The 24,636-nt window shown below is 42.8% G+C and overlaps 1 protein-coding gene across 2 annotated transcripts in view; it reads left to right on the forward strand.

The window, feature by feature from the left end:
* The window catches only part of Glp2r (glucagon like peptide 2 receptor), a 46,704-nt gene extending 22,291 nt beyond the window's left edge, over positions 1 to 24,413 (forward strand). For both annotated transcript variants that reach the window (XM_090351573.1, XM_090351574.1), the window contains exons 8-13: positions 1,017 to 1,077; positions 2,211 to 2,280; positions 8,306 to 8,394; positions 15,623 to 15,761; positions 23,507 to 23,548; positions 24,087 to 24,413. In XM_090351573.1, the coding sequence (XP_090207699.1) occupies positions 1,017 to 1,077; positions 2,211 to 2,280; positions 8,306 to 8,394; positions 15,623 to 15,761; positions 23,507 to 23,548; positions 24,087 to 24,413 (728 nt within the window). The remainder of the gene's footprint in view (positions 1 to 1,016; positions 1,078 to 2,210; positions 2,281 to 8,305; positions 8,395 to 15,622; positions 15,762 to 23,506; positions 23,549 to 24,086) is intronic.
* The last annotated feature ends 223 nt before the right edge of the window (positions 24,414 to 24,636 follow it).

Below are 24,636 nucleotides of genomic sequence, written 5' to 3' on the forward strand. Positions count from 1 at the left end.
GGATATGGTGAGTTATGCTAGTGGCTTTACTGTATCCTGGTTTGTTATCTTTTGAATATATGCCCAGGAGAGCTATTACTGAATTGATTAATTTTTTGAGAAAACTCTACATTGTTTTTGATAGTGGTTGAACAAGTTTATATTCCCATCAGCAGTGTATAAGGGTTTGGTTTGGGCTACATCATCACCAGCATCTGTTATCATTTGTTTTCTTGATAATGGCCAATCTAACTAGTGTGAGGTAGAATCTAAATATTGTTTTTAATTTGTTTCCTTCATGGTCAGAGACGTAGAACATTTTTATGGTTTTATGAACAGTTTTATGGTTTCAGGTCAAACATTGAGGTCTTTGATCTATTCTGAACTGATACTGGTGGAGCAAAGCGTAAGGATCTAGTTTCAGTTTTCTGCATGTGGATATCCTGTTTGGCCAGCACCATTTGTGAAAGAGTTTGTCTTTCTTCTAGCCTATCATTTTAGCTCCCTAATCAAATATTAAATGAGTGGTTCATTTCTGGGTCTTCTATTTAGTTCAATTGATCTTCAGGCCTGTTTTTATAGCAGTACCAAGCTGTTTTCATTATTATGGCTCTGTGAGAGAGTTTGCAGTTTGGTATTATTTTTCCTCCAATGCTATTCCACCTACAAAGGATTGCTTTTTACTATTTAGGGTCTTTTGTTGTTCCATATTAGTTTTTTAATTGCTTTCTTTAACACATTGAAGAATAATGTTGGGATTTTGATAGGTATTACATTGAATTTGTAGATTGCTTTGGGCACACTACTGCCATTTTCATGTTGCTAATTATTTTGATCCAGGAACATGGAAATTATTTCCATTTTCTTTAATTTCCTTCTTTGGCGTCACTGTAGAAGTCCTCCAGATCTTTGATTAAGTTAATTCCTAAGCATTTTATTTTTTGAGGTTATTGCAAATGGAATTGCTTTCTTCATTTCATTCTTGATTTTCCCATTGACCAACCAGTCCTTTACTAAGCTCCTTGTTTCTTCCACAGCCTTCCCTATGCTATTCGTTGTTCCCTGGGGGATTGCTCGTGCATACCTGGAGAACAAAGGGTAGGTAATTTATCTGGATTTACTCTTTATGAGCCAGAAATTCCAGAAATCCTTAAACATACAGAATGACACTATTTTCCCAATAGGAACACCCAACTCTTCCCACTTGGAATGTAGAGAAGTAATAAAAAATCTTGTAGTCACTAATTCAGTCACACATGCAGGCAACCATAAAATGATGTTGCATGTTTTAGCTGTGATGCTAAGTATGTAAGGACAACCAAAGCATGGGGATAGTAATTAAAACACTGTCCACACGAAAGGAAAAAAGCAAAGACAAAAACAAACCTGAATGCACATCAGTATGAGAATCATTGTGCAAGTTGTGGCATATTTATATTGTGAAATACTATGCTTTCTGAGTTGCTAGGATTATAAGCATGTGTCATGACGCCTGGCTCCAAATTACTTGTTATCTTTTGACTCTGAGAAACTGAAAGTCCTAAAAAAGGGGGTGGAGACCTACACATATGTATGAATAAAATTATTTAGCTGGGTGCCAGTGGCTCACGACTGCTACTCAGGAGGCTGAGATCTTAGGATACACATTCAAAGCCAGCCCAGGCAGGAAAGTAGGTGAGATTCTTATCTCCAGTTAATGACTGAGAAGCTGGAAGTGGAGCTGTGGCTCAAGTGATAGAGTATCAGCCTTGAGCATAAAGTTAAGGGACAGGGGCTAGAGGCATGGTCAGGTGGTAGAGCACCAACCAAAGAATAAAAGCGTCAGATATTGAGTTTGAGTCTCAGTCTCAGACCGAAAAAGAAAGGAAAGGAAAAGGAAAAGCTAAGGGACAGAACCCAGTACCTAGACCCAAATTCAAGCCCCAGTACAGGTATATAAACAAAAAAGTAAACTATTTGGTGAAGCAATAAAACACAATTTAAGGTTTATAGTACAGGGAGAAAAATGTGGAAGGACTCATGCATTGAGCTGAATACTGAAGAGCTCTTATATAGTAAGAAAAGTCAACAGTAACAGTACAAAGGATTTAGTCCTCTTTTCCCTCTATCTCACCTCTTGGGAGAATGATTAGTAGAAAGCAAAGCTGGATGGGAGAGGTCTTTCACAGAGCATGAGACTTTGACCTTCAATTTGGTCTCAACTTTGTTTCCTGTCTGCTCTTTGCCCTTAGGTGCTGGGCCACAAACAAGAATAAGAACATCTGGTGGATCATTCGTGGACCCTTGCTGCTTTGTGTCACAGTAAGCTCCATCCTGCCATCTCTTTCCCTTGAGCTCACCAGCTTGAGAAACGTTCCCTTCCTCTATCCCCGAAGCTCACAAATTAATTCAGTCCCTCTTCCTTACAAGGAGAAGCTGAACTATGAGCAGTTACTGAATGACGAGTCAGCATCTTTTCCTTGTCCTGGTTTGGGACTAGATGCAGAGTTACACTGTAAGCCTCATTCCCTCTGGATCTTCGCAGACATATAGGGGACCTATGAATGACCAGCTCTGTGATCCCTGACTGAATGGCTGCAATGTGGACAAAGTTCTGAGGATATGGGAGGATTTGGTCAGGCAAGGACTCAACAACAACCGAGTGATTGACTTGTAGCTTAATACCTTTAGCAGAAGGGAGGCAAACACCAATCAAATAAAAACATAGCTGTCCTGAGTGGTAGAATCAGGAGATAACGTTACTCTGAGACCTTGAAGAGGAAAGGTCTTGACTGATTATGGCTCAGAATATTTGGTATGCGAAGAGGTGACTGCTCTACAGTCTTAGGCATGAAAATAAATCCATGAAAAGCATGAGGGAAGGGATAGGGAGTTGGCCAACAATGAGAAGGATTGGCAGGCTCTACAAAGGAGGGGGCAAGTCTTCTTGGAATGCCATTCTCTCTGAGTGACCGCCGGGTGCAGGGCACTCTGTTCTGTGCTCTGATGACCCCTCCAAGTGGTTGCTGGATGACCCATTTTGCCATTTCCATGTAAATAGCATGGTGTTATGAAAGAAAAAAAGATCTGATTTTAAGCTGGATGCTGGTGGCTCCTGCCTATAAACCTAGCTACTCAGGGGGCTAGGATCTAAGGATCATGGTTTGAAACCAGGAAGGAAAGTCTGAGACTCTCAGCTCATCCAATAAACTACTCAGAAAAGGCTGGAGGTGGTGATATGGCTCAAGAGTGCTAGCCTAGTGCTTAGTAGAAGCTCAGGGACAGTGCCCAGGCCATGAGTTTGGCCGCAGGATTGGCCAAAAAAAAAAAAAGCTATTTTTCACAAAAGTCTGGCAATATTTGTCAGTATCACAAGGCAACTGTCTGCTTAAATCTGGGTGATTTGGAAGGAGAAATAAGCACAGAAATGACAGAAAAACCAAGGTGGAAGAGAGCGCTTTGGTTGCCAGGGCTGTATCACCTGAAGTCTAGGTGGTGGCATGCCTGTTGCTGGAATCTTGTACTAGGGATCAGACATATGGCTGGGCACAAATGATCCAATGAAGCCAGCCCCTCTCTGCAGTGACCCACATCTCATTAATGATACTGTGAGCCCTGCTGTACCTCCCCACCCCTCATTTCTCCGCAATCCTCTCCTCTCACTGAGATTTCAGCACCCACCTAGAGGAAGTTCCAAAGCATCCTCACCACTGCCCAGATTTAATTTATGGAGCACTTCTTATACACTCAGCACCAATTCTTAGTGCTTTATGTATATGAACTCAGTTAACCTGAGTTATCTTTTTGTCAAGAAGACTGGGAAGATAAGAAGTAAGCAGTAAATGGGTGCTAGACCTCTGCTGACAGTGCCTGACGGGGTGACATTGGTACCTGTAGCATACTTCTGCATCACCATTCAAAAACTAACCTCCCAGGCCTGAGCCTGGAAGGCTGAGTGCTATAGACTTTCTGGCATTAGTTCTTTGGTTCAGGCTTTCCACTGGATCCCAATTCTTAATCTGATCTAGTGGTGACCCATTGCACAGCCTCCAAGTTCAGGGTCACATAACACCTGCTGATTCTGACACACAAGTTCTCACTTACCTTGCTATTTTCCCAGATCCGATACAGAATTTTGCTCCAAGTGGTTGTTTCCAACCTGTTTGGAGCCTAGCACTGGTGGCTTCCACCTGTCATCCTAGCTACTCAGGATGCTGAGATCCGAGGGTCAAGGTTCAAAGCCAGTCTGGGGAGGAAAGTCTGTAAGACTCTTATTTCCAATTAATCAGCAAAAAGTCAGAAATGGATCTGTGGCTCAAGTGTTAGAGTACCAAATTGGAATGTAAAAGCTAAGGGATTCTCACAGAGTCTCCTCTGATCTTCTGTTAGCTTAGCAAAGCTGAGAAGTTGGCCAAAGCTTATTGTTTCCATTGACCTGAACCCTCTTCAGTTCCTGGGTTCCACAGAAACTCAGGCCAGTCCAGGGCTCCCCAGACATCTTCTCTTATCCGTATTCTCTTGAAGAGGTATGGTGGGAGTCACACACATTTACTGCATCCTATCACCTATTCTCCACAGCACGAGCAAATCAGATCACAGGCACTTAACCCAAGTCTTCATTCTTTTTTTTTTTTTTAAGTCAATGAATGTGAATGTCAAGAACCAAAGGCTTCCTTCCACTTCTTCCAGTCACTTCTTACTTCTTGAGGAGCATTGTAGTTCACCTGGACTCTTGGGGAAGGTATGTGGGCCCCTTTATACACATAGCAGGCCAGAAGATCTAGGCTTGCAAAGAGGTGGAAAAGGTTAGTGGTACTTGAAACTAGCCTGTCCCCTACCCCAGCTCCTGTCATGCTAGCCATCACCTTGGCCACTCGTAGACCAAATCTGTACAAAGATGCTGGAGTACACATATAAGTGTAATGTCTGAACGGGTAGCTACACAAATAAACAGCACTATCCAAATGGAATTATAAGCCCTAGGAAGATCTTCCTTCTTCCTTCCCTCCCTGGGTCCCTCTTTTCCTCCTTCCCTCCCATGGTCCATTGGTGGAGGGTAGATGCTCATTTCCTTTTGTCTAGTCTCATGAGGACACAATACATTCACACCTCCTCCACTTCCCAGGAGACAGCTTCCACCTAGTGAAGTTTGAGCCTTTCTTCTGCTTACTTTGTAAGAACAACAAATTACCAAGCCATCTCACAGGCTTTTCTCTTTATGATGGAAAGCAGAGATCCCATTAAAGGGGATAAATTACTTGGTTACATTTAGCTTGTATTTAAGTTTTCTGTTTCTAAACATTCTTTGGCTGGGTAATTCCATCATTCCTCTTGGCTTACAGTTTAGATAAATAGCCACTTGCCTGAAACTCTAGCTTTTTAGTACAGAGCATTGGTTTCCCACCCTTCCAGCCCCCCCCACCCCCCAATCCAGGCTAATGAAGCACATGCTATGATCCCATGGGTGGTGTAGCTATAGGATTTTGTTTGTAGGCAGGAATAGTATTACTGTGCTGCAGAGACTTTATCTACCTTTTACACACTTTATTCCATTAATTATCACCTGATTGCCCTCTTCTGCCAGCTTCCACCTTCCATGGAGACATTATTAAATCTTTTTCAATCATGAAAAGCAACTGCCACCAAAACCTCTTCCAGCCTGGCAAATAAAAGTGGTATAGCATTATTTCTGTTCTATACCCTGGTCTACTCCTGTTTTAGCTCTCTAGCTCCTTTATAGACAAGCTTCTTGCATTGTCTACATCATCTCTGCTCACATTTCATTGAAAAACTAAGCAAGCCAGGTAGAGTGGCTCACACACCTGGTAACCTTAGCTTCTGGGGAAGCTGAGTTCAGAAGGAGAGCAGTTCAAGGCCAGCCTAGGCAAAAGTCTGCAGCCACGTTTTCCAAACATAAAATAACGAAGAGCAGTTATTCATATATGTCACCCTAGCTACTCAGGAAGCATAAATAGGAGGACCATGGTCCAGCCTGCTTTACTCTAAAAAGTGAGACCCTTTTGAAAAAATAACCCAAAGCAAAAAAAAAGGTTCAAGTGGTAGAGCACTTGTATAGCCAATAAATACAAGGCTGTGATTTCAACCCCACACTGCAAAAATTAACAAGCAATAAAGAAACAACAAGCAAGAAAACCAGCAAACAAGACATCCGAGGCACTGAAGTCTGACTTAGGCTCCCTTTCCTGCATGGCAGCTTCTTGCATGGAGCCCTGGAGTTCTTGATTGCTAAATACTATCATATTACTAATTCAATGTAGATTTTAAACGTTCTGACAGCTCTTCGTGAGGTCCTGGGTGGGCATGGCGGTTGTTCTCACAATGTGATTCACTTCAGCTGCCCTAGCTATTTCTTTATGCTACACTGATTTAGTTTTTGGTGACTCTGGGGATTGGGCCCAGGGTCTTGTGCTTGTTAAGCAGGTGATCTACCTCTTGAGACACATTTCCAGTTATTTTTGGATTTTTGAGACAAGATCTCACTATTGTCTCTGAGTGACCTTGAACTCAAAAGTCTTCTGTCTCAGCCTTCCCAATATTGGGATTATAGATGTGTATCACCATTCCATGCCCAGCTCCCAGGTATTCTTTTGAAATTTCCTTTATTGTGGCCACTTTCCTCTACTGTTCTCTTTTACAAGGTTAACTCTCTTAACCCCGTCTCTCCAACTTATGGTATCCTTGGATAACTTTATTGTTCTATTGGTTTGGGGCCCTACTGAGATCGAGATGCATGTATCCTTTCTGCCAACTACGTTAGGATATCTTTTATGTTCAAAACTACCAGACTTGCCTTCTCCCTCCCATCACCAACACTCTTCCTCTTGGACACACCACTCATCTTGGTGGATGGCACTACCGCACATCTGAGACCTACTTATGAGATGCATCGCATTTAACCTGTAACAAAGCTTATCTGACTCAAACTCTTCAATAATTTCAAGTCAGGCACTGTTCTCCATCACTGAAAGTCCAGGCTAGCTGCTCGAGTTCACCTCTCCATCCTCCTTCCAGGAACTCAGAAACAGGCTCTCAGCTAGTCTTGCCACAGGGCTGCTAAGAGGCTCTTTCTGAACTGCAGGAGGACAAAGCTGATCCAGTCACTTTCCTGCTTAAAATTCATGAACTCTCCATTGTTTTTGATGGTGAAAGGCCTTGTGTCCCGTGGTCTTCCCTCCCACTCCCAGTCTCTTCAGAATCTTGTTCTTATTTTCTAAGCTCACATGGAATCAGTCCATGCTCAACGTCTTGGCCTTCAAACATATCTAGGAGGCCCCATGGTCTCTTAGACATCAGGATGTCAGCTGGAGCTGCCACCATCTGGATGCTTGCCTGGGGTTGGAGGATCAATACCCAACGTAGCTCACACACACAAGCTTGGCAAATGGTACAGGTTGTCAGCACAAGGCCTTGATTCTCCAAACATGAGGGTCTGTTCAGAGCTCCACAAGCTACTTGAGCATCCTTGCAACATGGTGGCTGGCTTCTCCCAGATGGAGAAATCAGAGTGAGAAGGAGTTGGGGGGAGAGGTAAATAGGAAGCTTATAGAATTCAGGCCTTCACACAATGTTTCCACTATAGTCCCTTCATTAGCTTCAAGTAATGAAACGTAGCTCTCTTTCAGGACAGGGGATTAAGTAAGATTCGACTTAGCTTTCTGAAAGGAATGTCAAGGAATTTGCAGGCATATTTTATAACTTTTACCAAGGTCAGGTTTGCTCATTCCATGACACTTGTGGGAAATAATGTAGGAAATGGAGAACACATGCTTCTCTGATGGTTGAAGGACCCCAACTTAAGACTCCAAAAGGACTGGACTTCTCTACAGAAGGCAGGGAGACTGGTGTTCTGGTTCAAGAAGGGGGCAGTTATTAAGTCTGAACTGTATACTCATTCTGGTGCTCATGATTCCTCTTTATGAGGATAAAAAATAGTTATAGGGGGTTGTCATGAAGATTTAAAGAAGAGTAGTTATGAAGATTAAGTAAAATAATATATGGAAAGTTCTTAGCACAAAGTCTGACACGGTGAGTATTGAGCAAATGTTGAATGATGGTAACAAAATGATGATGACGATGACGATGATGATGATGATGATAATAATGGCAAGATATTCACCTGTCTTTCCTCAGATGGCTTTCATTGTGTGCCTCCCTGAGATAGAAGCATAAATTGAATGATGTTCTAGGCTTTGTTTCAGACTCTGAAGTTCTGAGGGCTGTAGGACAGAGGAATTACTATCAGCATCTACGATGTGACCAGCTAACTGCCTTATTGTCCCTGACATGGCGTCTTACTTAAGTCATCTGTATTTTTTTTGTTTTCAAGGTCAATTTCTTCATTTTCCTGAAAATCCTCAGGCTTCTCATTTCCAAACTTAAAGCTCATCAGATGTGCTTCCGAGACTACAAATATAGGTAAGTGGCCTGCAACCATGACTAGGTGGTTATTTAGTCCAAGGTTATTTAGATTCCTGGCGGTGCTGCCTAATGTCCTGGGGAGAGGGAACAGGTTATGTTAGCAACTTGTCTCCTATGGCAAGGAAGCCTTGGAGGACAATTTATGAAGTATGTGGGACCTGCCCAGTGATGATCTGATATAACTGATGAAGAATCAAGGGTACATTCAGTCCTCCAGAAAGAGATCTTTCGAATGCTCTGAAGAAGGATTTGTTTATGGGGAAAAGAAAGCTTCCTTCAAAGGGATCATTGTATTGTCTTCCTTGGGAAAGGATTTGAGGCAACAGAATAAAAGATATATTCCTCTTTCTATCGGAGGCTACTCTTTTTCAGAGGTATTGAGGTTTGAACTTAGAACCTTGCACTTGTTAGGCACTGTTAACATTTGAGCTACAATCCCAGCTTAATTTGTTGTTTTAACGAATAAAATCTTACTTCCCTTCCCCCCCCCCCCCAGCAGGCCTGGACTGTAAACCTCCTATTTATACTTCTCATATATCTGCATTCAACTTCTGCTTGCTTTTTATTTTCTACATGGCAGGCACATTCCAACAGGGCTACTGAGGAGGGAGTGTGTTAGTTCCAAGAATATCTCTGAGGTGAGAATTTTAGTTTATACCAGAGCAAGAGACTGATATGTGAGCGAAGGCAAATCTAGCTCTGCTTCTCATTCTTGCTAAGGGTTCCTAGGTGTTGGAAAGGTAGTTTTCCTATTAACCTGACAAATATCTAATGAGAACAACAGGTAGACATGTTATAGACTCCATATAATACTTAGTGGAGTCTGCATGTTGTATTTGTAAAGACTGGATATGAACATGGAACACAGACAGGTGGAAAGAGGGCTGATCACAGCCCCAACTCCCTCACTAACCTCGGATAGGTGGCTTGTTTTCTACTGTGATATGGAAGATCCTCTACTACTTATGAGGACAATTCAGGGGTGTGGGAGATATGGGTGGCCCACTCTAATCAGATGTGGTAAGTGGCATTTTCTCAGTATCCAGACCCCAAGCCCCATCTCCTTGAGACTCCTTCCTAGAAGGGTAAACATACCCTATTCAGGAATGGGCAAATAAATACTATAGTTCCAAGTTGGAATTTTGGCCCAAACATTTTGCAGATATCCATAGCTCTGGGGAACTGGCCTCACCCAGGCCCAAGGGAGTCGTGCTGTCTGCCCTGGCGCCTCTGGTCAGGCTTCCAAGTAGTCAAGAAGTCTGTTTAGTCCTTTTCCCAAGACTCAACCTCTCTCGCCACTGTCTGAGTGTGGAGCTCCAAGGTCAAGCAGAGCTGCATGATGTGTGCAAGAAAGCAGTCCTCTTTACCACCCAGGGATGGACAACCAGGGTGCCGAGAAACTGGATAGACGCAGCTATATCCACGAGACGGATACAGGGAGTGGATGAGTCCAGAGGGCCTCAGAGACTAACCTCTGTTATTTTGTGCCTTGTGCCCCATCTTGGTTACTCCTCTGTATTCAGACCCTCAGCCATGCCTTCAGTACTTTCCTACCCTGACAGCTTCTAAGGACCCAAAACACAGCTTTGTGAGCCTTCTGCACTTTTTACTTAGGAAGTGTAGGATGGAATCTTAAGTAATAAAATATTTTTTCTTTGTCAGTTGTGGGGCTTGAACTCTGGGCCTGGGCATTGTCCCTGAGCTGTTCAGCTCAAGACTATAGCCCTACCTCCTGAACCACAGGGCCACTTCTGTTTTTCTAGTGGTTAATTGGAGATAAGAGTCTCATGGACTTTAGTGCCTGGGCTGGCTTTGAACCATGATCCTCAGATATCAGCCTCCTGAGTAGCTAGGATTACATGCATGAGCCACTGCACCTGGCTAAGTACTGTGTTTTGGAGTCCTATATTCTGAATTCCTACCAGCAGCAAAAAAATGACTCTAAACAGAAGCAAAATTCGTCAGAATAATTGGACTTATAATAACTGTGAGGATTTTGATCTGAAACACTCTCCCTCCCGAGGCTCCTGTGTTGAAGGCTTGATCCTATGGTGCTACAGGGAGATGGTAGACCCTTTAGGACATGGACCTTAGTGAGAGGAAGTTAGGTCATTGTGGGTGTGTCCTTGAGAAGGATGTGTGACTGTGGGACTTTTTCTTTTCTCTCTGCTTCCTGACAGCCAGGAGGTGAGCAGCCTCTCCACAGGCCCAAAGTATTCATGTATGGAAACCTCTGAAGCCATGAACCAGATGTTTGTCCCAGTAATGGAAAGCTGACTGAAGCAGTGATTTAAAAGCAGGGTAGTTTTTGTTAAAGAAAAAAAAAACAACGAAATCTAATCTGGACACAGAGATTACTTGGGGATCTAAGATTGGGAGGGTCCTGGTTTGAGGCTAGCCTGGGTAAAAAAGTTGATAAGACCCCCCACCTCAACCTCCGTCTTAACCAATAAAATGTATGTGCCTATCATCTCAGCTTTAGCAGGAAGCACTGTGGTCTACACTGTCCCCAAAAGAAAGTGAGACCCTATTTGAAAAGTGACAAAGGCAGAAAGACTGGGGACACGGTTTAAGGGGTAGAATATCTGTATAGCAAGTAAAAGGCCCTGAAATCAAACCCCAGTACTGCTTAATAGAAAAGAAAAGTAAGGTTTCTTGATCATGTAGAATGTGTCATAAACTATTCAGAAAATTTAGCCTATATTATCTGCTTAATCCTTATGATGACCTTGTCACATCTGTTAGATGCTATTATTAGTATAATCTTTTGTTTACAGATGAGGAAACTAACAGACAGTTGAAATAATTTGCCCAAGGTCATATTGCTAAGTAATTAGTGGCATTAAGATCTGAATCTGGGCTCATGCCTATAATTCTAGCTACCAAGGAGCTGAGATCAGAAGATTGTAGTTCCAAGATAACTTGGGTAGGAAAACCTGTGATACTGTTATCACGAAAAGTTGTAAGTGGTGTTGTGGCTGAAGTGGTAGAATGCTAGCCTTGAGCCCAAAAGCTCAGTCAGGGTTCAAAAAGATTTGAACCCAGATCCACCGCTAACCTGCAATTCTGCTTCCTTCAGCCTCAGGTCTATCACTCCCAGTGTATCCTCTCTCACGCATGGAGAAGATGCTCAATAAATATTGGTTGGATACTTAAATGACTACAACAAAATGTCCCATTTAAATAAACAAATGCTTTATGGATGAAAAAATATGTGTACACACAGCTCATAAGAGTAAACTGCCATGGCTATTTATGGATTTACATCTGAGCTGTGACACAAATAGTACTTCAGTCTAAGAAGTTAGAATAATATGAATCAGAGGGAATCTCTCCCTACATCCATCCAGAAGTGCTCAAGGGACTAAAATGACCCAAATACCACAATGGTGGTTATTCTTTAAAAGTTATCTTAAGCCAACTGCAATGTGGACCCTGAAAGGTAAAAGAACAGTAGTGGAAAATGGGGACAATTTAGATCAAGCCTGCTTACTAGTTTAATTACTAGTATGGTTTCCAGGTTGGCTTCTAAGTTCTGATAGATGCATCAGGGATATGTAATATATGAACATTAGAAGAAACTGAGGTCAGGGTGCATGGAAGTCTCTGCGGTCACACTGTTACTTTTGGGAAAATCATATTTATTCCATAATGAAATGTTAATTTTAAAGGCCCAAATTCCATAGCATGGAATACGGTCAGACATAGACTTCCAAATAAGCATGTCAGCGCATATCATCAAAATCCAGATAAGGGTCTCCTATAATCTTAGCTACGCAGAAGGTAGATCAGAATTCTGGATTTAGATTGAGGCAAACTTGGGTAAAAAAATTAATGAGACTCCTATCTCATCCAATAAACTGGATGTGGTGGCATGTGCCTGGCATTCCAGCTGATGTAGAAGGTGACAGAATAATAGTATCTGAAAAACAACTCAAACCACAAAAGGGTTGGGAGGGTAACTCAATGGTAGAGGACCTGCCTAGAAAACACAAGACCCTGAGTTCAAATCCCTGTATCACCAAAGATAAAGAATAAAGAAGATAACCTTGAATAAGAGTCACAGATTTGAACACTTTCAATGTCTGAGCAAGCATCCCAGTGAGTAAGGAGAGTAGGCCAGGCAGAGCCTGGCATTTCTTCAGAGTGGGTAGATTCTCCCTACAGCTACTACCATTACCTGGTTGTGTTCACCAAGCAGGACTTTGAGCCCCATGTCACTACATCTTCCCAGATCCCAAAAGAAACTAAAAACTGGACATCTTTGCTTGAACTATCTTCACTATTTATAGATGGCTCCAAAAGCAGAAATCACAATATGCCTGAAGCAAATGCTGTCTGTAGGTGAAGTCTAACCCATTATCATCATTTTGTAGTCTTTAAGCCAAACAAATTTAAAAATAATTCTGGAAAACGGTCAGTGGTTCATGACTGTAATCCTAGCTACTCAGGAAGATGAGATCTGAGGGTCATGGTTCGGAGGCTAGCTTAGGCAGAAAAGTCCATGAGACTCCATCTCCAAATAAACAGCAAAATGCTAGACTGGAGACCTGGTTCAAGTAGTAGAGTATCAGCCAAACCTGCATACACATACACATACATATATCATTCATACATACATACATTAAAGCACTCTTGGAAATTAAAGAAAACATATAAAACTTTAGAAAGAAGGAAGGAAGAAAGAAAGAAAAGGAAAGGAAAGGAAAGAAAGCTCTTTGTGCCACTTTCTCTTTTTGGAGACAGTCAGTGGTACCTCATTAAGTGACTCACACGAGTGGGTAGAGGGTAAGTGTGGGTTAGGAGCAGACCAGCCCAATTCAGGACGGCCATATATCCAGAGCTTGCAGCCCGTCTCCCCACTCATGGGCCTTGTGGGCTCCTCTGACAATCAAGGCTAAGGGATACACAGCCCGTGTGGGCCAGTAGAGTCCCTTCCGACAGTAGCTCCTGCTCTCCCCTCCTCAGCTCTACATCCTTCCAGGGTGCAAAGGTAACAGGGTTTGTTTCATCAATGACGGTTGTGTTTGAAGAGGGTCTCACAGACACAGGCTTCCAGCATGCTGACCTGTGGATAAAGTACTCATGCACCTGACTCGCTGAGGACAGTATGGACTGAGTTTCTGAATCTATTATCAGGAGGGTTGGGGGAGCTGCCTTCTAGTCTGGCCCTTTAAGAAGAGACTTGGACTGCAAATATATTATAATTAACCTCCTTAACCTCCCCCACCCTAAGTATGCTAAGACTATAGCTTTGTTTTTGCCCTAAATACAAGACACTTTCCGTTACTGTCAAATATTTTTTTCCTTTTTTCATATATTTTTATTGTAGTTAATAGCAGGGTTACATTATATTCGCCAGATAGAAGGTGCATTACTTCACATACATTGATACCCTTTCTCATGTCTTGGTCCCCAGTTCCCTCCGCCCCACCCCCACTGTCAAGTATTTTTAAAGGATGACTCAGTAGGAAAAGCTGTCATTCCCCACACTTGGCTACTTAACAGTAATTCTTTTTTGGTCTTTTATAGCTTTTTTATTTTTATTGAGCCAGGGACTGAACTCAGGGCCTTGCACTTGCCAGGCAAGGGCTCTTCCGCTGAGCTAAATCCCCAACCCCATCAGTAATTCTTTAAACATTTACATTGAAGGTTGGAGATTTAGCTCAGCGGGAAGAGTACTTACCTGAGAAGTGTAAAGCCCGAGTTCGGTCCTCAGCTTTAAAAAAAAAATCAAAGCTAAAAATCCATATTCTCAGGACCCAAATTCTAGAGGCTTGGATTTAAGAGTCCATACTAGAATCCAGAAAGCTGAATAGAATCGTTTCTTGATTCCAGTACTCACTAGAAATTCTATCTGCACATAGCCTTTCTGTCCCATAGACTTTCAATACCGTCCAGAGGACATATGACCTTCAGGCAATGCAAATGCCATGGCAGTAGTTACAATATCATGTCACCTAGAGACTAATGACAAGAGAATGGTTTGTATGTGTTCAATAGACACACACACACTGTGTGTGTGTGTGTGTGTGTGTGTGTGTGTGTGTGTGTGTGTACTGGCTTGAACACAGATCCAGGGTGCTCTCCCTTGGCTTTGTCACTCAAGACTGGTGCTCTACCATTTGACTTACCCTCTACTTCTGTTTTTTGCTGATTAATTGAAGATGAGTCTCATGGAGCTTAGAACCACAACCCTCAGATCTCAGGTGCCTGAGTAGCCAGGGTTATAGTTGTGAGCTACTATTGCCTTGCTGGACACATGTTGTAATCCATAGTTCCACTGAGGCAGAAGCTCTATGCAGGGCACATTGCACCATTGGAAAGCTGTATTAGGACTTTTAATCACCACAGTTACAGTCCACCAGTTAGCAGCATTTGGGCTGCAGCTGTGCACTTTACACGTGGGTGGTGCAAAGGAATGTTTGTCCTCTTGTGTAGATTGTGTACAAAGTCAATCTCCACACAGGACTTTCCTGCAGCCCTGTCTGACACAGGGCCAAGTGGATAACCTTAGGGCTGAGGACAAACCCAGGCACAGACCCCACTTCCAGGCTGAGACTTGCCACTTAGTGTCTGTGTGGCCTGGGGCAACTCATTTTCTCTCCCTTCTATGAGGCTGGAATTGTGGAATAGGAAAGCAATAGAGGTACCTGCTAGCCAGAAAATGGAGAGAGTTTGTCAGACTTGGGTGGAGCATCTCAGCTTAATATCTATAGGCTTATGATAACCTACATGGGAGACTTCATTCATTCATTCATTCATTCATTCATTCATGTATGTCTCTCGAGCATTTACTGTATATAGAAATGCATTACACAGAGATCTCACGCTTGTAATCCTAGCCATTCAGGAGACTGAGATTTGAGGATTATGGTTTAGAGCCAGCCCAGGTAGGCTGAATCAATGAGATTCTTATCTCTGTCTAACCAGTAAAAACAACCTCAAATGGAGCTGTGGTTCAAGTGGTAGAGTGATAGCAGAGAGCAGAAAAGCTAAGGGACAGTGCCCAGGTCTTAATTTCAAGCCCTATTACCAGGATGTATACTCATATACACGAAAAGACCCTGGTGTTCTATAAGCATCAACTATGAACTCAAAGGGACAATTGGAAAATCAGCTGTTGATCAGTGACAAGTGTTTTGGTGGTATAGACATGCCCAGAAGAACAGGAAAGGTTGTCTGGTCCCACTGTGACCCCATGGCTGTCGCTTATCATTTACAGATTGGCAAAATCAACGCTGGTTCTCATTCCTTTACTGGGTGTCCATGAGATCATCTTCTCTTTCATTACTGATGAGCAAGTTGAAGGACATTCAAAACATATACGACTCTTCGTTCAGTTGACACTGAGCTCCTCCCACGTAAGTAAGAGTCAGATCTCGAGGCCCTGTGGCTGTGGAGGAACGGAAATGCACGTGGGGGAAACAGGCTTAGAACTGAGAGGGTCCATGGCTGGAAATAGATTCCTAGCACAGCAGGATTTATTGGTGAGGATCCTTGATATCAGAAGAGTGTGCAGATGGGGAAGTGCTGCTTTGATCCTGCCAGTGTGATTTGGTGAGTCAGAAAGGAAAAAATGCGCTCATTCTTGGGCTGTAATAGGTGTGGTGACTCATGATTCCATCAACCGTGAGTGGTAACGTGAAGCCTTTTATTAAAGGCCTATTTTTTGCTGGATTCTCTGCAGAGGATTGGACAAAGGAAACTTCGTATTTCAAGGGTTGTGGATACAAGACACAACACAACTTGGGTAGGGACTGGGGAGTCCAAAACATGAGTCTCTTCAACCTGACAGCTGTGGGGGCTGAAACTAGGAATAAGAGGCCAGCTGTGGTTAGGTTATTTGACTATTCTGATTATCCATTGCTTAAACTATCTGTGCTTAGAAGCTCACAACAACCATCAATTTTTACTATTTCTTGAGATTCTAGGCCTTGATTTGAGGGCTTCCAGGGTTACCTTCCACACACGGAGGGGCCTAAGCCAGGGCTGGTTTCATTTGAGTCCAATTCCCAGGGCTTCATTTCTTTTTTTTTGCCAGTCCTGGGCTTGAGCTCAGGGCCTGAGCACTGTCCTTGGACTTTCTCAAGGCCAGAGCCTCAGCACCACTTCCAGCTTTTTTTTTCTATGTATGTGGTACCGAGGAATCGAACCCGGGTCTTCATGCATGCTAGGCAAGCACTTTAACCACTAGGCCAAACTCCCGGCTCCCAGGGCTTCATTTCTTACTGTCAGTTATGTTGTGTAAAATCTCCCACTTTCCATAGTGTCCTCTCCTGTGCTCTCTCTATAGAGTGACTAAACTTCTCATGTGCAATTCAGGGCTCCCAAGCATCAAAGCAGATGTTGGGACTTGATCTTAATGCATTCTCTTGTATTCTCTGTTTAAGCAGGTCAGAGGCCCCACCTAGAATGAATGGGAGAGGAATACAGAGAGGCATGGCCCATTTAGCAAAGATGACTAACACAACATGTTACCATTAGCCAACTGGGTAAAAATGCTGGAAAAGCTCTGTTTCCATTTAAATGGCAAAAGGCAGAGCTAGGAGTGAAGTTCGGGTGGTAGAGCACCAGCTGTGAACAATCTGAGTTCGTGGGAATCCCAGAATTCTCACAAGAAAACAGAAATTTTTTAAAGGAAGTAAAATATACTTTAAGGTGCGAGAAATTGCTGGCAAACACTCCCACAAGAAGTTTCAAAAGCTGGGCACAGTGACTCATGCCTGTAATCCTAGCTACCCAGGAGGCTGAGATCTGAGGATCAAGGTTCAAAGCCAGCTTGGGTACAAAAGGACCAGAGACTCTTATTTCCAATTAACTTCTAGAAAACGGGAAGTGGGGCTTGGCTCAAGGGTAGGATGGTAGCCTTGAACTGAAGAGCTCAAGGACAGTGCCCAGGCCGAGTTCAAGCCCCATGATCCACAAAAACAAACAAAAACTAGAGTTTCAAAGGCTGTCTTCTGAAATAGTGTTCACTGCTCAGCAAGGACTTATTTTGGAGCGGGGGTGGGGGAAGTCCACGCAGGGGGGTATTGCTTCTAATAGCTCTGGCTGATAACTGAAATTTGGGGAAGCAAAATAGAAGTTATTGATCATAACTGATCTTCACTAAAGGAATTTGGGAATACAAAAAAAGTATAAAATCAATATCCAGAAATCCAGAACCAGCTCAAGAACCCTCAGGCCGGGCCGGGAGTTTGGCCTAGTGGTTAAAGTGCTTGCCTAGCATGCATGAAGACCCGGGTTCGATTCCTCAGTACCACATACATAGAAAAAAGCCGGAAGTGGTGCTGAGGCTCAAGTGGTAGAGCTCTAACCTTGAGAAAGTCCAAGGACAGTGCTCAGGCCCGGAGCTCAAGCCCATGACTGGCAAAAAAAAAAAAAAAAAAAAGAACCCTCGGGCCTCCTGTGGTAGAGACTGTGGTTACATATCACTTGATAGGTCTAGAGTTGGAATCAATAACTCCCAGGACCCAGGACCAAAGGCCACTTCTGTGTTAGGTATCACTACAGGACTCAGACACAGACCAAGGTCAAACCTGAGACCAGCAGGATAAATACAGATGTGGTTCTGGAGTGCTTTGTCTCTGCAGTCATTGTTCTGTCTTTTACCACCACCAAACACTGGCTATCCATTTCAGTGATAAGAAATCCTATTTATTGTGAGGAAATTAAAAAATGAATTTCATGGCTTAATGTAGTATCTCGGATGAAAAAGGCAGAAAGCATTCCTGTTTAAGATGCAATTATAATTATATCTCTTTCTTTATGTGCAACCACAGAAAATAAATGGCAGGCACATAATTTGTAATCATACTCTTTAAAAAAATGAAGTTTCAAAGGAAGACTGGAAGAAAATTGCCATATAGAATAACTCAAATCCACACAAAGAAATAAACTCTGTAAAATGTAGATGCGTAGAAAAATGTGAAAGACTATATGATATATATATATATATATATATATTTTTTTTTTTTGGTGCCAGTCCTGGAGCTTGAACTCAGGGTCTGGGTGCTATCCTTGAGCTTGTTTTTCCTCTAGTGCTCTACTACTTGAGCCACAGCTTCTGGCTTTTTGGTGGTTAAGTGGATTTGAGTCTCATGAACCTTTCTGCCCAGACTGGCTTTGAACTATGATCCTCAGATCTCATCCTCTTGAGTAGCTAGGATTACAGGCAGTGCCTGGATGGTATATTGATTTTTATTTTTTGTTCTCTCAGCTGATTTTAAGAGACATGGTGGTATAAAATAGCAATGATTAACTTGTGCTATTGGCTTTATATAACCTATAAAATTCTACCTTATGTGGAAATAATAGCTCGAGAGAAGAGTGAATCCATGCAGATCTCCTCACCAGAATTAAGTTAGTATTACTATAAAATTGATTGTGCCATGCATGTGAAGATTCATGTTGTCAACCCTGGAATGTATTCTAAGAAAATTACAAGGAAATGTAACCAGAATACCATAAATGAATGAAAATGGCACAGTGAACTTGGGTTAGCATGGAATTCATTCAGTCTTTTGGATCTTTCCAACATCTGTGGAGGGGAAATGAACACAACTACTTGCAATAAGTGAGGTTCAGAGAACTTTCATGTGTGACAGGCAAAGATGAGCTGAGGTGGTGCCAGGTACAGAAGCTGAGCTCTGCCCATGACTGCCACACCAACATAGTAATAATAATATAACAATAATAATAACAATAACAACAACAAATTTGCAGCACCTAGATCAGGTCCTTTGACTTAAATAATGAGATCATGCACACAGAGGAAGAAGTAAAGTGGCAAAGATATGGAAGGAAAAGACAGGCAGAGGGTCCTGCTACACAGGACAGGTCTCAAGGGAGGGCACAACTGAGGATACACTGTGTAAGGTGTCTCTAAGAGAGTGCTCATAACTCTTAAGATCTCTGGACAGCCTGAGGTCCGTATCCATCTCCAGACCCAGTCGCAGCTCTCAGTAGGCTCTACAAGCTCACTGTGAATCCTTTAGACTCTCTCATTGGGTGCTCATTCAGGTACACACCTCTGGGATTTAATCAGTCTGTTTATATGCAAGTCTTCCGGGAACAATGGGACATGACTTAATGTCCAAGATGCATGTGTAGCAGCTCAAGGTCATGGTGATGTGATGTCCGGGGGCCTGCATATGTGTCTGCTCATGGTGATGTGGTAGCTAGAGGTCTGCACACAGACTGCTCAAGATGAGGGATACAGAACTTCCATGGGATTGGGGATTGGCCCTGATTGCCTAGGCAGGCTCTTTTTCTGATGTCAATAGGAACTCTTGGATGCCCTGAAAAAAATCCTAAGTTGTAGAGAACTGGTTATGGGGTCTTTGAGCCTTTGCCATCAGACATGGTCTAGCAGTTGGGCAATGTTTGTTTTTGTTGTTGTTGTTGAGGCTGAGTTCTTTGAGCTCAGATAAAAGGTCTATTGCTGGGGCCAGGAGTTTGGCCTACTGGTAGAGTGCTTGCTTATCATGCACACAGACCTGGGTTTGATTCCTCGGTACCATGTGCATAGAAAAAAGCCGGAAGTGGTGCTGAGGCTCAAGTGGTAGAGCTCTAGCTTTGAGAAAGTCCCAGGACAGTGCTCAGGCCCTGAGCTCAAGCCCAGGACTGGCAAAAAACAAACAAAACAAAGGTCTATTGCTACATTTCCCGCCCCCCCATTATGAAAACATGGCTGAATTTGTTTGAATCTGGGAGGATTTCAAATGCTAAGAGTTAGTAATTTAAGTTTCCTATGTTGCTTGGCCTTAATCTTCTTTAAAAGCTAATCCTAAATTAGAAACAACAACAACAACAACAAACAAGAAAAGCAAAAGCAAAATCTCTCCAGCTGTTAAATCAGTGCTATTAAATAGCCTCTTTCACACACACACACACACACACACACACACACACACACACACACACACACAGAGGACATGATCAAATAGTGTGAATCATCCTTGATCATCTGATCTCACACATCCAAGGTAAGTTGGGGGTTGGACATTACTATGCAGCCAGGAGGGACAGATTTCTAAGTGAGAAACCTCATCTCTCAGAGTCCTTGGACAGAGAGGCTATCTATTGCTGCATAACAAACATGGCTTAACAAAATAATAATTTTATTTATTTTTCAAATGATTCTTTGAGCTGGGATATCTAAACCTGAGTGTAGTTGAGTGTTTTTATTTTTTTCTTTTGAGATAGGGTCTTACTACATAACCTGGGATAGCTTCAAGCTTGTGCTTCAGCTTTTTGAAGCCGTTTGAAGACTGGAATTATAGATATTTTCCACCATTTCTAGATGGTGTGTGTGTGTGTGTGTGTGTGTGTGTGTGTGTGTGTGTGTGTGTGTGTGTGCGCCCGCGCTGGTCCTGGTGCTTAAACTGAGTATATAGGCACTGTCCCTGAGATTTCTTTGCTCAAGGCCAGTGCTCTATCACTTAAACCACAGCTCTACTTTGGACATTTTGGTGGTAGTTTATTGGACATATGACTTTCCTGCCTCACAGACTTTCCTGCCTGGGTTGCCTACAAACCTTGATCTTCAGATTTTACCCAGCCTGAGTAACTAGGATTATAGGCGTGAGACACTTGGCAAAGTATAGTTTTTCTGGCAGATGTAAATTTTGTCTGGAACTTCAAATATCTGAAGGCTCTGTCAACCACATTCATTCAGACAGCCAGACAGTGATGTTAGCTGTTGGCCTGGCACTCTATGGAAATCTACAACCACAATGGATCACAGTCCTGCACTCAGCTGGAGCTCTGCTTAGCACCTAGCATTGTTAAAGAATAGGAAGAAGGGAAGTGACCAGTAGGCAGCCAGAAAGCTATGTGAGCAAAGGCCTCCTTCCTCTTCCCTCCTCCCCACTCCTGGCCAGGCAGAGGTGAGTGTGTGGTTAGGCAGGTAAGGTGGATCATATCTTAGTGATTCCCCCACAGAAACCAGTAAGTGTAGACATCAACCCTTTTCTTGCTGCTTTGGAGGGTCTCTTATTTTACTTTCAGATAAGCTTCTCTATCCTCCTGTTACCAATGGGCCTGTGGAGAGCCTACCATATGATGGTGCTGTATGAAGGGAGAGCCCTGCATTCCATGGGGCCCACACCATCCATACTTGCTTAACCAATGAGAGTCAGACTCCAGACATTTCCAAACACTGACGTAGGAACTCAAGGAAGAGAAAAGATGCCTGTGTCACATAGAGTACTATTTCACCTAATCTATTTGGAAGAATATCTATCTATCTATCTATCTATCTATCTATCTATCTATCTATCTATCTATCTATCTATTTATCTATCTATCTATTTATCTATTTTTTTTGGTGCCTGTCCTGAGGCTTGAATTTAGAGGGCCCTGGGCATTGTTCCTGAGCCTTTTTCTCCCTCTCTTTTTTGGTAGTTAAATGAAGATTAGTGTCTCATGGATTTTCTTGCCCCGACTGACTTCCCACCATGATCCTCAGATTTCAGCTCCTGAGTAGCTAGGATTACAAGTGTGAGTCATTGGTGTCTGCATTATTTATGTATTTTTAATTTTTGGCTACTACCAGGGTTTAAACTCTGGGCCTTGCATTCTCTCAGTTTGCTTGCTCTTCAGCTTAGCATTTTTGCTGATTATTTTGGAGATAAGGGTGTCATAGACTTTTCTGTCCAGGCTGGCTTTCAATCTTGCTCCTCTAGATCTCAGTCTCTTAAGTAGCTAGGTTTACATTTGTGAGCCACTGCTACCCAGTATCCAGCTCTTCTTTCACCCAGCCACATAGGACAGCTGTGTACCTCTGATGAACTTGCTTAAGTAGAAATGATTCTGTTCTATCACACCCCTGTTCATAAGCTATGCCCATGGATTATTTAGGTGAGTGAAAGAAGGGGAATTCTACACTTGTGGGCAGATTCTGAGCATTTGACCAATGCTGTAATGGTCAGACTGGTCTAGCCTGGCTCCAAAAAAGACATGTCAATAAAGTCTCACTTGGAGAAGAGCAAGACCATTGTGGATTAGGAAGAGGTGGAGAGAATGATGTTGATGATTACCTAAACAGAAATACAGCATAAGACAAAGACAGCAATAGAGAGATGTAGGGCCCAAGTTGTGTGAGACCTTCCATGCTTAGGAGATGGATGCTGTATGTGATGACAAACCACTAAAGGGAAATTATCTTTTCAAAAGAAATATCTTCATAAAGGAAGACGGTATTTATTATGTTGAATGAAAACTTCAGGATCGGGCTTAGCTGAAATCAAGTCCTTAACAACATGAGACAGCTATCTCTTGCCACCTCTGGACTCTACTTTTCTCTGTATGGACTTCATTCTCAAGTGGGCTCTCTCTATATGGCAAGGGATATGGAAGGCTTAAGATGTTTATAATAGAATATATATTCAATATAGTTATAACTATGTACAGAGAATGTATCCAGAATATATTCTATATTCTATAAAGAATATATATTCACTATATAAGTTATCTACTTAAAAATCTATATAGTTACAACTATATAGAGAATATATATAGGATATATAGATAAAATATATGCTATATATAGTTGTAACTATATATTATTTATATATACATTCAATATATACTATATATATATTCTATATATACTCTGTGTATATGCATATTTATGACTATATTCTTTCTCCTTTTCCAGGGATGAGATCTCTGGTCTTACTTCGGAGGAGCATGGGTCCATTGTGTCATGGCCATCTAAAACCATGAGATCACATGAATAAGTGCTAGTCCATAGCCCAGAAGCAGGGGAAGGTCATATTCTAAAAGGAAAGAATGCAAGTTGGGTAAAATAAATTAGCCAATGACTACTATGCACAGGAGAAATGTGACAATGACCTTATCTAGTTGCTGTATATTGAATGACTGACACATTTAATCATCATTGACCCATACCCACTAAGGAAAACAGGCTGATATGGTGGTGTCAAAAGAAGAAGAGATGCCACGTAAAGCCAGTTTGGCTAATTCTAGGCATTGTAAGCAATGCTTTTCATGTTTCTTCTGTGGTCCTTGGACTTGGCTGCTGGTGACACTCAAATGTTTAGTGAGCCAAAGTTCATGCTGCATCTTCTTTTTCTTTCAGGGATTCCTTGTGGCCTTGCAGTATGGCTTTGCCAATGGAGAGGTATGTTTTCCATGCTGCCACCCTAGCTTCTGGCAAGAGAGTCAGGACTAGAATCTCCCTGTCTTTGGAGGTTACTGCTCATGTAATGGAACAGTGGCAAGCACACATATTGGAAAAAATGGTCCCGTGAACATCCAGGTGAAGAGAGGCTAGGGGATGGCATAGGCAGATGAGAAAAGGAGTCAGGATAGCTGTGAGGAAGCTCAAACCTAGCTCTAGACCTGCTGGACACATGCTAAAGTTTGATGGAAGAAATAAGTAGGATTTTTGGAGTTTGCAAGGTTGCATCCAAACTGGTCCTGGAGCTTGAACTCAGAGCCTGGGTACTATCCTTGAGTTTTCTGGCTCAAGTCTAGGGTTCTACCATTTGAGCCACAATTCCACTGTGGCTTTTTTGGTGGTTAATTGGAGAAAAGAGTCTCAGTGGACTTTCCTGCCTGGGCCAGCCCTGACATAAAGTAAGACACTTAGGGCAGTGTGGAGTAGCTTCTCATTCCATAGGTAAAGATGTGAACCCTGTCTTTGTCTGTCCTGGCAGGTGAAGGCTGAGCTGCGGAAGTCCTGGGGCCGCTTCTGGTTAGCCCGCCACTCAGGCTGCAGAGTTTGGGTCCTGGGGAAGAATTTCCGGTTCCTAGGGAAATATCCCAAGAAGCTGTCATCGAAAAATGGCGCTGAGACCCTCAGGAAGCTGCAGTCCTCATCCAATAGCTCCTGCCTGGCTTCACAGGGCCTGGGGGAGCTGGGCTCCCGGCCTCACAGCAGCCATGCAGCCTGGCCCCGTGGCAGCAGCCTGTCTGAAAGCAGTGAGGGGGATTTCACCTTGGCCAACACTATGGAGGAGATTCTGGAAGAGAGTGAGATCTAGAGCTGGGGACCCATCACTGGCTCTGCAGCCTGGGAACTCCTGAGAAGCAACAATGGGTGGTTGTTAAGGGAAGATAGGCTCTTTCCCATTTAGCAGGCCTGTTTCCACAGGATGTCTGCCACCAGAATTCTTCCAGCTCTAGAAAGCAGGTTGGATGTGATACCCACAGCTTTGACTTGTCCTGGCCACCCTACCATACTGACACCTTTCCCAGGTAACCACC

The sequence above is a fragment of the Megascapheus bottae genome, chromosome 17 (assembly GCF_031878675.1).
Source record: "Megascapheus bottae isolate mThoBot1 chromosome 17, mThoBot2.hap1, whole genome shotgun sequence".
Taxonomy (NCBI): Eukaryota; Metazoa; Chordata; class Mammalia; order Rodentia; family Geomyidae; genus Megascapheus; species Megascapheus bottae.